General features: G+C 46.2%; 1 protein-coding gene across 1 annotated transcript; it reads left to right on the top strand.

Annotated features, from left to right (window-relative positions):
- Positions 1-265: 265 nt before the first annotated feature.
- LOC122541966 (G1/S-specific cyclin-D1-like) lies at positions 266-11071 on the top strand. The gene is made up of 5 exons (XM_043679257.2): positions 266-469; positions 2958-3173; positions 6199-6358; positions 7113-7261; positions 9976-11071. The coding sequence occupies exons 1-5, from the start codon at positions 266-268 to the stop codon at positions 10123-10125; spliced, it is 879 nt and encodes a 292-aa protein (XP_043535192.1). The 3' UTR covers positions 10126-11071.
- Positions 11072-13834: the final 2763 nt, after the last annotated feature.

Genomic DNA, 13834 nt, shown 5'->3' on the forward strand with positions numbered 1-13834 from the left:
AGCAGCTGAGAGAAATTGTCAGGGAAGGGGAGTTGGGATGAGCATTCCGTTGAACCATCCCCGATTTCCCTGGGTTTGAGAAGACTGAAACACTAAGGCATCCCCAAATCAGAAACATTAAGGGTGCATTTCATTGGCCAGGGGCAGCGTGAGCTCCCCCCCCCCCCCCCCGTAGCCTGGCTCCAGGGAGGAGTTAGTGTGGGGACAGATCAAGCTATATCAGGGAGCCCCCGAGGCAGCAGCTGAAGCTGAAGCTGGAGTAGGGATGGAGGCAGACAGGACAGTGTTGTGCTCTGAGTCGTCAAGGGTCTGCCAAGCACGACCAGACCCCTGTCTGCTGCAGGCACGGGTGCTGACAAAGCTGCTGGAGACAGAGGAGAGGTATCTGCCGAACACGGGGGCGTTTCTATCGCTCCAGCCGGAGATTCAGCCCCACATGAGGAGCAGGCTGGCCTGCTGGATGTTGGAGGTAGGTGGAGGGTTGGAGGGTGGGCGTAGCGAGCCTCAATTCCTTTGTCGCTTCTAATCATTTGTCAAGTAACGTTGCACAAGATAATCTCCCAGTGTTATTAAAAGAGACGCGAGGAAAGAGCTGCTGTCACAGAGAGCAGGAAAGTGCTGCCTCTGAGTGTGGTGGAGGCTGGCTCTATTCCCAGTAAGGAGGCCATTCTGCCGAGCGTGCCTGCATCCGTTCTGTCTCCTAGCGGCAGTATCCTGCCTTGTTCCTCATATCCCTGCACAACAGTTCCATCCAAATAATCAATGCATTGCCCTCTCAAATGCTTCAACTGCACCTACCACCACCACGTTTCTTACGCACTGCATTCTAACTACTTGCCTGAGTGAAAAAGTTTTTCTTTCTCCCTTCACCCTTGCTTCATTTATGCATCACTTTGAAATATTAAGTCGGTTGACCCATTCATTTGGGAATTAGACAGTCACCTGAAGTAGAAAAAGGTGCTTCAGGATGATACAAAGCAAAGGGCTCAGTCCGAGAACTAGTGATGCCATGATGGGCTGAACAATCTCCTGTGTTTGTAACGATTCTGCGATGAAGGAAATGACCAGGCCAAAACTGTATTCAGACAAGTATGATTATACTCCTTGACTACTTTAGGAATTAAAGGTGAAGATTCCAAAGGATCAGTTACTCAGTTCCCCACAGGCGTGGATCCACAAAGGGGGAGACAGAGAGCAGAACCTTCAGATTCGACCCAGGCTGCTGTTCAAGGGTGTTATCTAAAAGCACTTCCTCTCAGAGAGGGGAATAGAAACTCTACAAGCCTTCCTACCAAAAATGAAAAAGCTGTTGGACTGTAACTCATTTGGCAATTCCACAATGGAGCTTTGGTTGGGGAAGGGTTGCAGCAAAGGTGGGTGCAGGAAATTAAGATAGAAAACAGCCACCATGGAAGTGAACAGGCTTGAGGGGCTAAATAACCTCATTGTGTCCCTATTGTTTGCTCAATTGCTGTTCCACTGTTCAGTGTTTTTGAGAAGGTGACATTTGCCAGTCTTGTACCCCCACCCCCTCTCTGCTGCACTGAAATTGCATCTGTTCACGTGCAAAACCTGATAGCATTTGCTGGCTACTTGACTGTAAAGGACATCACAGTTGAACTGCCCTATGGTAACCACCCCACACCCCACACCCCACCACTACCACACCTTGGTTCTCCACATTAGGTGGTATTCTGAAAAACTTTTCAGGACTTAAATGTACCTTATTCAAATATATCTGTTGCAAAGAAATTGCTGAAAATGTCCCAGGACATTCATGGAACTCTGCAACTAAATAGCTGCTCAACCTTTTTGAGTGTTATATGTAATTCTTGTCATGATCCACTCTGAAAGATGCTCAGATTCTTGAGCACAACGTTCTCTGGCTTCTCTCAAAAGTTAAAAATTTAATCAAATTTAACTTAAAGTCCCCAATTTTCCCGCCTGACGGACTCAATTGACCTGGGGATGGTAGGATGTTCTATGTGGTGAGATTGGTTCAGCTGGGCTTGTTTTCAGTAGAGTATATGATGATGACAGAGGATCTGATTGAAATGCATAAAATTCTAACAAGACGAGATAGTATACATGTAGAGAAGATGCCTCTGTGGTTGGAGAAGTTTAGAGCCAGGGGATATGAAGTAGACTATTTAGGACTAAGGCAAGGAAACATTTCCACAGGTCAAACACCGAGTGAAGAATTCTCTGCCACAGAGGCTGAGTCATTGAGTACATTCAAGTAAGAGATTAATACATTTGTAGATTTTAAAGGCACCAAGGGGTAAGGGGAGAAAATAGGAACAGGGGCACGCACACATACAGACACTAGCAGACAAAAGAAACACAAAAAGTAACACACAGATAAACAGGGCGAGGAACAGACATATAAAAAAGGAGTGCAAACAGTTCAATAGATCCTCAAAGCACCTTGCAATGTTCCATATCTTTAAAGGAATGAGGGAAGATACATGCTCTGTTCAAAACACTGTAACCTCCTTCAGGCCTGATACACCTCCCTATCTCTGTAACCTCCTGTAGCCCCCAAACCCCTCCCGTAGTCCCTGCACTCCTCCATATTTCTGTAATATCCTCCAGCCCCTAACTCTAACTTCCACCACCCCATACCTCATCTCTACCTCTGTAACATCCTCCAGTTCCTACACCCCTCAGATCTTTATACTCCTTTGATTCTGGCCTATTCAGCACCCACCAATTTAATCATTCCATCAATGGCAGCCATATCTTCAGTTGCCTGTGTCCCAGCTCAGGAATTAACTCCCTAAACTCTCCATCCACGCTCTGCTTCTTCAAACCTAACATCTCGGTCCTGATGTCCTGTTGCTTGTGACATTAAGATTTGGTGGGTGAAGCACCTTTAATTTGAACTGGCATTATACAAATGCAATTGTGTGTTGTTGATGAACTGTATGCCTGGTCTGTGTCTCCCTGGACTGCAGGTTTGTGAAGAGGAAGGCTGTGAGAAGGAGGTGTTCCCTCTGGCGATAAGCTACCTCGACCGGTTCTTATCGGCAGTGCCATTGGAGAAGTCAAGGCTGCAGTTGCTCGGCTCGGCTTGCCTGCTCCTGGCCTCTAAGCTCAGGGAAACACAGCCGCTGTCCATAAACAGTGTGTGCGCCTACACTGCCCACTCATCCAGGCCTGGGGAACTGCGGGTGAGTTTGAGTCATTCCTCTGCGGTGGCACCCAACTGGTGACATCCCAGTCCCATTCCAGATCTATCGGTGAGGGAGTGGTCTCCACACTGCTCCACAGGATGAGGGTGTCTCTGGTTGGGCCAGCTTTTATTGCCCATCTCTAATTGCCCAGTGGGTAGTTAAGAATTAACCAAATTGCAGTGGGTCTGGAGTCACCTTAGATTAGATGAGATTAGATTACTTACAGTGTGGAAACAGGCCCTTCGGCCCAACAAGTCCACACCGACTCGCCGAAGCGCAACCCACCCATTCCCCTACATTTACCCCTTTACCTAACACTACGGGCAATTTAGCATGGCCAATTCACCTGACCTGCACATCTTTGGACTGTGGGAGGAAACCGGAGCACCCGGAGGAAACCCACGCAGACACGGGGAGAATGTGCAAACTCCACACAGTCAGTCGCCTGAGTCAGGAATTGAACCCGGGTCTCTGGCGCTGTGAGGCAGCAGTGCTAACCACTGTGCCACCGTGCCACCCCAAAATTTTTTTTAACATTTTCACAGTTCCTTTGATGTTGTTCTTTGCTGAGGAGATCACATCATTGTCAACTGTGACCATCCACCAGCCTGCAGTCGGTCAGTTGGACCTAGGTCTTAGCAGGATTTGAATGTTCCCGTTTCATTTTTTCCAAAGTCTCTGAGCGACATTGCTTTATCCCATTCCACCATAAGTGGGGGCTTCCTACATGTGTTTTCTTCCCTAAAGGGCATTAGTGAGCCAGATAGGTTTTTCTGACAACAATGGCATCATGGTCATCATGAAACTCTTAATTCCAGATTTTTATTGAATTCAAATTCCATCATCTGATTCAAACCTGGGTCCTTGGATAGTTATACGGGTGTCCAGATTAACAATCCAGCGATAATATTGCTAGGCATGGCTGCGGAGGAAGAGGAGGGATGGGCAAAAGGCATCCTTGGCAGACACCACTAATCCCAGCAGGGAAAGCATTTATCTGTCTGTAGGAACGATGTGAAAAAGGACACTTTGTAGGATATAGTATAGGTAGACAATTCTTTATCCGAAACCCTCGGGACCAGCTGTCTTTTGGATTTCGGAACTTTTCGGATAAAGGATTAAATGACATTTTCATAGTAAAATTAAAAAATTTACCATACAGCAGACCCTCCCGTGATTACCACGCATGCTGAGACAGAATTGATGACTGGCAGTGCTGGGCCACACCACTACATCACGTCGGGTGAGTGTGGAGTTGCGTTAACTGTTCGCACCACCAAACAACCTTGTTAAGGAGAAAATAAAACTTCAGATTTCAGAGCTTTTTGGCTTTGGGACAAAGGATTGTCTACCTGAAGCAGAATTAGGCCATTCAGACAATTGAGTCTGCTCAGCTATTCAATCATGGTTCCCAATCCCATTTTCCAGTTGTCTTCCTGTAACCATCAATGCTTAAAAATGTGTTGCTGGAAAAGCGCAGCAGGTCAGGCAGCATCTGAGGAGAAGGAGAATCGACGTTTCGGTCATAAGCCCTTCTTCAGGAAATGCCCGAAACGTCGATTCTCCTGTTCCTTGGATGCTGCCTGACCTGCTGCGCTTTTCCAGCAACACATTTTTTCAGCTCTGATCTCCAGCATCTGCAGCCCTCACTTTCTCCTGTAACCGTCAATCCCCTTTACTAATCAGGAACCTATTTATCTCTGTCCTAAAGACACTCAATGACATGATCTCCACAACCTTCTTTGGCAATGAGTTCGATAGATTCACCACCCTCTGACTGAAGAAATTCCTCCTTGTCTCAATTCTGAAGGGTCTATAGAAGATTGCAGCACAGGAGGCCACTTAGCAAATCCGGTCTGTGTTAGCTTTCTGGAAGGATTAATAGGCCATTCAGCCCCTCAGGTCTGCTCTGCTATTCAATGAGATCACGGGCTGAACTGATAATCCTCAAATTAGTCTCAGCTTTTTCGCTGTCATCTGGCAACTCTTTGTGCTTCAAATACTCACCCAATTAGCTTTTGAAAGCTCTTGTTGAATCTGCTGATATTAACCTACAAGGCAGCACATTCCAGATCCCAAAAACTCACTGAATGAAAGGAACTAACATTCCCCCTCCTCCTGCTACTATTTTAAAACCCCTTTCCTCTAGATGTTGACCATCCTGCCCATGGAAACAGTCTACAGGGATTACAAAGTACTCACAGCATAGAAACAGGCCATTTGGCCCATCTGCTTTATGCTGGTGTGAATGCTGTACATGACCCTCTTCCCACCCATCCATTAATGTAACTCCCCTTTCGCTATATCCTGCTACTCCTTTCTACTTCATTTGCTTATCCAGCTTCCCCTTGAATGTATCGACACCATCCTCCTTGGCCATTCCCTCTTTGAATAAATAAGTTGTACCTTAGCTTCTTTGTCAAAATTTCTCATAATTTTGAACATCCTATTAAATCACCCTCAAAGCCCTGTGGTGTTAAAGTGTGGTGGGTGATGCTGAGAAGCACCTTTTTATTTTGAGCGATCTCAGTCTCTCCACCAGAACGAAAGACTCTTGTTCCTGGTTTCAGTTTGTAAAGTTCTCTCTGGGTAACAGACATCCTTCCGAAGGTGTGAGGCCCAGAATTAGACTCAGTGGTTTAGCTGAGACACACATTTACATAAACACATCCATCCCCACACATACACTACCCTACACACATCTCACACACACAACTGGAGACACACTTAAACCACCCATTTACAAACAATATTCACAGGTACACATTTGTATCGGGGGGTCTTTCGGCAGTCATCAGGTAATTTGCATCTCCCAGGGTGGTCACTCAATCTAAGGTCCCACTTGGTGAGATCTTCTGGACTCCACGCAGGGAAATGGACATCACCCTGAGATTAGATGAAAGGTAACTCAGGAGGTCAAAGGTCCTGAAACTCTTGCCTGGGCTGTTCCCTCACAGTGATGTTGTTGAGTTACGTACACAATAGATTTCACTCTCTTCCTCCTGTCTCTCTCTTTCTATAGACAATGGAGCTGCTGCTTTTGAATAAACTGCATTGGGACATCGCAGCCCCAACTGCCTTGGAGTTTGTGGAGCATTTAATACGAGCCACAAGCCTGGCAAGGGTCAAAGAGCAAGTTGTCCGAAAGCACACAGAGACTTTCATCTCACTCTGCGCAATAGGTACCGGAGCAAATCGCGGAAGCAGCCAGGGACCAGCGCCTCACTGTGCAGAATGGGGGTTCTTTTGGACAGAGAGATAGAAGCCTTCAGGATTTCTGCCCAATTATGGGGGGAGAAATTGCCACTAATTCAGTGTCATGGAACTAATAGTCCAGAGTCTAATGGGATGTGGACATGGGTTCAAAACTCACCAGGGCAGATATCAGTATTCATAACTTAATTAATTTTTAAAGATTTTGAAATTGCAGATGTTTTCACAAAGCATTAGATATAGTTCTTAGGGCTAAAGGTATGGGGAGGAACAGGGCCTGAGTTGGGTGATCAGCCATCATCACATTGAATGACTGAGCAGGCTCATAGGGCTGAAAGGCCTACTCTTTGGTCCTATTTTCCATGCTTCTTTAAAACTAGTTTCATTGTTAGTGACCATGACAACTATCATTGATTGTTGTGAAAACCCAGCATGTCCTTTAGGGAAGGAAACATACTGTCCTTACCTGGTCTGGCTTACCCATGATTCCAGACCCACAGCGATGTGGTTGATTCTTAACCACCCTCTAGATTGGCCGTGCAAGCTGTTCATTCAAGGCAGTTAGGGATGGGCGACAGATGCAGGTCTTGCCAGAGAGGAGAATCTAGAAACTCCAGATTTCACACACTATTTTGAGGGACTGCAGAGGCGGGACTGGAAGAGTGGGGTTTTGGAAAAGGCCTTAAATTGTCAAACAAATAATTCTGGGATGTTGTCTTTCAGATTGTGAGTTTACCTCATATCCACCGTCCGTGATTGGGGCAGCCAGCCTTGTTGCCGCAATAACCGGCCTCCATGATGGGCAGAATGAACATTGCCTTGTGCACCGGGAGCTGACTGATCACCTTGCACACTCCATCCACTGTGACCCGGTAAGGGAATTCCGAAAAACTTGACACTTGTGCCATAAGGGCTGACCATCGTGGACCTCTGACCTCTTATGATTGGCAACGCGATCTATCGGGTTGCATTACACCCTCAAGTGTTTCCCATCCAATTTCCTGCTGATCCTTTAGTCATTCTTTATCCCTGTTGTCTTCCTTTGTCACATGGGGAGAGAGGGTAGTGGTACAGTCACTGGACTAGTATCCCCAGGGTTTCTTGGCTGCCAGCACCTCTTTACATCTCGTGAAACCCAATGACGCAGAAATGCAACAAAAATAGGAGCAGGAGGTAGCCATTTTGTCCTCGGGCCTACTCCACCTTCTGACCAAATCATGGGTGACCTTTTCCTTCAACTCCACTTTGCTGCCCTCGATTCCCTTACCGTCCAAAAATCTGTCAGGCTCGAGCCATTGAAGACTGAGAGCAACCACATGGAGAAAACTCCCTTCATCCTAAACTCAAACTCTAGTAACTCTGTCGTGAGTAACACACTTCCTCACTCCCCAAAGCCTGTCTACCATCAACAAGACACCTGTCAGGAGTGTGGTGGAAGACTCCCCACTTGCCTGGATGGGTGCAGCTCAAGTAGCTTTACACCATTCAAGACAAAGCAGCTTGTTTGACTGGCACAACATCCACAAACATGTTCTCTCCACCATCAACGCTCAGTAACAGCTGTGTGTACTATTTACAAGATGCACTGCAGAAATGCACCAAGGCTCCTCAACAAAATCTTCCAAATCAACCACCATTTCCATCTAGAAGGACAAGGGCAGCAGATACACAGTCATGCAGCACAGAAATAGGCCCTTCGGTCCAACTCGTCCATGCCGACCAAGCTACCCATTTCAGAAAAGGTTCACGAGGATGATCCCTGGATTGAGGGATTGTCTTGTGAGCGAAGTCTAAACAATGACAAGTGACCTCATTTAAGCATACTGGATTCTTAGAGGTTGACAGAGTAAATGCTGAGAGGATGTTATCTCTCATGGTAGGATCTAGGACCAAGGTATAGCCTCAGAATAAATGGGCATCAATTTAAGACTGAGATGAGGAGAAATTTCTTCTCTCAAAGTTGTCTTTGGAATTCCTTGCCTCAGAAAGCTGTGGGGGGGCAGGGTATATTTAAGACTGAGATAGATGAGATTCTTGATCAGAAGGGAAATCAAGGTATAACAGGAAAAATGCAGGAAAGTAGTTTTGGGGAATTAAGTTTATGATCCTACTGAATGGCCAAGAAGGCTTGAAGGGCTGAATGGCCACATGCTGTTCCTGTTTCTTATAGCTTTAATTCCAGTTGCTGTCTCCTGATAATGCAGTATGTTCCCATCTCCTATAATTCAGTTCTCCTACATGTTCTGAGCCTGCAATCCAGATCCCTTATTTCTCCTTGTCTATATAATTCAGATCTCCTACTCCCTCTTCTCTCCATAATCGAGATTCCCCACATGCTCCTGTCTCTATAATCCCCATTCCTGCACCTCCTACTGGTCCTATAACGTGAGGCATGTGATGGTGGTCATGTACCTCTGGTCAGTTACAGTAATGACCATCATATGGGAAAACCACCTCCTGCAAGTTTCTCTCCGTCCTGACTTGGAAATATATCATTGCAGGAACAATGTTGCTTGGTCAAAATCCTGTAATTCCCTTCCTAACAGCATTGTGTGTCTATCTACACCACATGGATTGCAGTGGTTCAAGAAGGCAGCTCACCATCACCTTCTCAGGAACAACCAGGAATGGGCAATAAATGCTGGCTCAGCCAATAGTGCCCACGTCCAGTGAACGAATAATAAAAATAACAGCTCTCTACATATGGATGGCAGAGAAAAACGTCCTCTCAGCATCTACCCTGTCAAATCAACTGAAGGATCCGATACATTTCAATTTAATGGCCTTGCATTCCAAGATTTAAAGCATGGCTCTCATATCCAAAGGTTTTTCTCTTACTCCTGGAAAGGATATGGAGAAATTAAGTTCTCTCTGTCTCTCCTTTTCTTCCCCAGTCCAAATACTCATTGTCTCCCTTCACATTCCAGGGACTGGAGCCCATGTCAGATCTCCTCAGTGCTGACTGTGCAACATCCCTTCACTTACAGATGCGACATTAAATTCAGGTCAGTCCGCAGATGGGCGGGAAAAAAAAATCCCTGACCCAGTGTCCTGAGGCCAATATTTATCCCTCAGTCAACGTCACAAAACCAAACTACCTGTTTGTGGGAACTTCCTGTGGGCAATTTGGGCAGCTGCCTTCTCCATGTTGTAAGCGACTCCACTTCATTGGCTGCAAACATCTTTTTGGGATGTCAATACATTGTGAACAGGCGCAATGTAATGTAAGTTTTGCTCAATGGATTGATGTGACAGTTGCAAGGCCACTGCTTGTCCAGAATTATCTGGGCCAACCAGGATGTGACACTAACAACTGTCCATGTTCCTCTCCCCAACCTCATTCACCCCTCATCACCCAAACCCATTAACATTCCCACCCTCGCCATTAACATTCCCAACTCACTGAGCGACCCATCTCCCACCATCCTATCCCACCCTCAACACCCACACCCCAACCTCTTCCATCAACCCCACTGACCTTCCCCACCCTCCACACCCCCACCCTCCAACCTCAACCTCGTCCACCAACCCCACCCTGAACTTCCCAACCACCCAAACCTCTATCTATCCGACCCCTACCTCGCAGGAGTGTTTGCGAACCTGTCAGGAGCGACTGGAGGCCGCGCTTCAGGCCTGGTTACAGCAGTCCCGTTGCCGCGCTCCGCCTCGTGCCGCCAAGTCTGGGGAGCGGGAACGTTCTCGAACCCCCACCGACATCCGGGACATCAGGCTATGACGAGATGCCCAGGCGGATTGGGCTAGACGTGAGCGGGACCTGGACCTGGACTCTCAACGGAGAGGGAGGTCGGAGACCCCTCTGTTTGTACTCGGCTGTGAGTGGGAACAACCCCGGGGGCAATCTTCCTCATGGGTCTCAGATAATCGTCAAGGAGTCAAGGCCGGTGAGAACCAACTCATTGACCGGGAAAATGAGGGAGACTGGGGCCACCGGTGACAGGATGGGGTGGCCATTCAGCCCATCTGAACTGCTCCTCCATTCACACCCATCTCGTCAAGTCCATTTTTCTGCCTCCTTTCCATTCTGCCCATTCCCAGCCCAACAAGAAATCTATTATCTCAACCATGAACGTGCCAGGCCACTCCGTTAGTTTTAAATGAACACTTGAAATGCTGCAGCATACAAGGCTCTGGTGGTGGTGCCCCTACCTCTGAGCCAGGAGACTGGGGTTCAAATACCACCTACTCCCAGAGGAGTGTGATAACATCCCTAAACAGTTAGGTTCGAAAATATCTACAAGGTTATTGTCCAAGTGCTGGAAAATGGGATTGGAAGAGAGATGCTTCATGACCAGAATGGACATGGGCCAAAGGCATTTTTACTGTGCTGTAAAATTCTATGACTCTATTAGTCCACTACAACTGGAGTGGACTCGATGGGATGAATGGTTTCTTCCTGTTGCCTGTAATCCAGTCTCTCTCTTTCTCATCCTTGTTTTAAGACTGTATCCATTGATTAGGGAACCATATGTAACAGGGATCCGAGGCCTGTGAGGCAGGTAGCAGTTGTCAATCATCCTTTGACATCAACTGTGGAAACCGTTAAATGGTTCCTTCAGCTATTTCATTATTATTTAACTATTTATTTTCAATTGTTTTAATTTAAGTGCCTGTATTTAAGTTAACATTTAATGTCAGATTTATTCATCGTTTAATAAAATTCACTGATCTCATTTCCCAAATGTCTACCAAACTCACTGAACTGGTGCATTCGACCGAACTTGGTCTGTTCCCTTGTCAGTTGGTTTCCTTGACTTTTTACTCCCTCACTCATCCTCCGCAAGCATCGGGGTCTTGTGATGGTTTTTCTTTAGGGGATATAACAGACTCAACTGTCTTAGCTCATTCCAGAATCAGCGGGCGTATGAGCAGATTTCCACTGCCTGGATGAACACCCAGAGGTTTGAGGCAAACCATTAACCAGTTGAGATCAGCAACCAAACCTCTCACTCCCAAACTGCTGGTAATCCCAAAAAATCCAATGGTGAGAAATGCAGTATAGAAGCTCAATACATTGCCTGATGCACTCCAACACAAAATCCTGTTCCAGTCTCCTACTGTGGGAGTGCTGCATTGTCAGAGGTACTGTTTTTCCAATGAGGTCTAAGACAGAGAACAGTAACTACACAGAAAGAGGCCGTTCAGCCTCTTGTGTATTGGTTTGCATCAAGGCACCATCTGTGCTGTGTGAAAGATTCTACAATCTTGGAACAATGGGGGAGACCTAATCCTGGAATCCATATTTACCCCTCAAGCAGCCCCACTAATAGCACAATACCTGATCATTCCAGCTGGTGCTGTGATTAAATTGCATCCCTGACAAAACATCAGTGACAACATTTCAAAAGTAATGAATTGTCATAAGGCACTGCCTGATTGTTTACCAAAGCTTCAAGTTAACTTTCCATTCTTCCCATGAGTGGACCATTACTCACATTCTACTTCAGATGCACGTTCATGTTAACTTGTCTACATCCCTTCGTAGATTCTTTAGGTGAGATTTGGTAGAAGGGTATTGGGTGGGTGCACATGATGTTCCCATGTATCAGCTGCCCTTGTCCTTCTAGATGGAAGTGATCATGGGTTTTGAAGGTACTGCCTCAGGATCTTTGAATTTCTGCAGTACAAGTTGTAGATAGTACACACTGCTGCTACTCAGTATCAGCGGTGGGAGGGAGTGGATGCTTGTGGATGTGGTGTGAAACAAACTGGCTGGTTTGTCCTGGATGGTATTGAGCTCTGGACGGTGGTAGGAGCTGCACCCATCCAGACAGTCGGGGAGTACTCCATCACACACCTGACTTGTGCCTTGCAGATGGTGGACAGGCTTTGGAGAGTCAGGCGATGAGTTACACTCATGGCCAATTTTGAGGCCTGTGATAAGCTGAGAATCTTACGCCCTCAGCTCTGAGCATGACTGGTGAGTTGTCTCACCTTGAGGATAAGACAAGAAATAGATGGAAAGACAAGTAGTGAGGATGACAAAGAGTCTGCAGAGAGATATAGACAGGTTCAGTGAGTGGGCAAAGCTTGGCAAACGGAATATCCTGTGGGAAAATGCACTTTGACAGGAAGGAAAGGAACCGAATATTATCTAAAAGAGAAAGATTGCAGAGAGCTAAAAAAACAGGGATTTGGAAGTCTTTGCGCAAAAGTAACAAAAAGCTAGCATGTTCGTAGGTAATAGGGAAGGCAAATGGAATGTTGGCCTTTGTTTCAAAGGAAATGGAGTATAAAAATAAGATTTTCGTCAATCTTTACAAGGCACTAGTCAGACCACAGCTGGAATACTCTTAACAGTTCTGGGCCCTTTATCTAAGGAAATATATTCTGATGTTGGAGGCAGTCCAGAGAAGGTTCATTGGGTTAACCCCGGGTATGGACCTGTACTCATTGGAGTTTAGAAGAATGAGAGGTGACCTTATCGAAACATATAAGATCCTTGGTGGACTTGACAGGATAGATGCAGAGAGATTGTTTCCTCGTAGAAAAGTCTAGGACCAGAGGGCATAATTTCAGAATTAGGGGTCATACATTTAAGACAGAGATGAGGAATTTCCTCTCTGAGGGCTGGAAGTCTTCTGGAATTCTGTGCAGAAGGCTGTTGAGGCCGGATCATGGAACCCCTAGAGTGTGGAAGGAAGCTATTTTACCCACACTGACCCTCAGAAGAGCAGACCACCCAGACTTACCTCCTTATCCCTGTAACCCTGCATTTCCCATGGCTAATCTACCTAACATACACATCCCTGGATATGATGGGCAATTTAGCTTGGTCAATACATCCATGGACTGTGGAAGCAAACCCACACTGAGGTGGGGAGAACATGCAAACTCCACACAGCCAGTAGCCCGAGGATGGAGTCAAACCTGGGTCCTGGGCAGTGTGACAGCAGTGCTAATCACTGAGCCCTCGTTAAGTATATTCAAGCTTGAGATTGTCAGAATTTTAATCAGTAAGAGAATAAATGGTTATGGGTAAAAAGACAGGAGTTGGGGATTATCAGATCAGCCACGATCTCATTGAATAGTGGACCAGAATTACTTTTATTACTTGGGTTCTGAATAGATAATTGATCTTCTAATATTGTGAAGGGGTTTGATAGGGTAGATGAAGTCAAGATGTTCCCATTTGAAGCCACACACATGGAGCAGTTATTCATAAATACAATTGAGAATTTAGGATAAATTACTTTCCCACAGCGTGAGGAGAATGTGGAGCCTGCTCCCACAGGGGGTGGCTGAAATGAGAAAAATATTGATGCATTTAAGGGGAAGCTAGAGAAAATTTCAAAATGACCTGTATTTGCAGAGGCTCACGTGGATCATGAACACCAGCATAAGACAACTGGGCTGAATGGTCTATTTCAGTCCCATAAATTCTCTGCAGATATGAAGCTCCAAGGTCTGTAATGAGACAGCAGTAT

This window comes from Chiloscyllium plagiosum, unplaced genomic scaffold (assembly GCF_037043375.1).
Source record: "Chiloscyllium plagiosum isolate Xiang-an unplaced genomic scaffold, Cpla_swu_hap1 HiC_scaffold_33, whole genome shotgun sequence".
NCBI lineage: Eukaryota > Metazoa > Chordata > Chondrichthyes > Orectolobiformes > Hemiscylliidae > Chiloscyllium > Chiloscyllium plagiosum.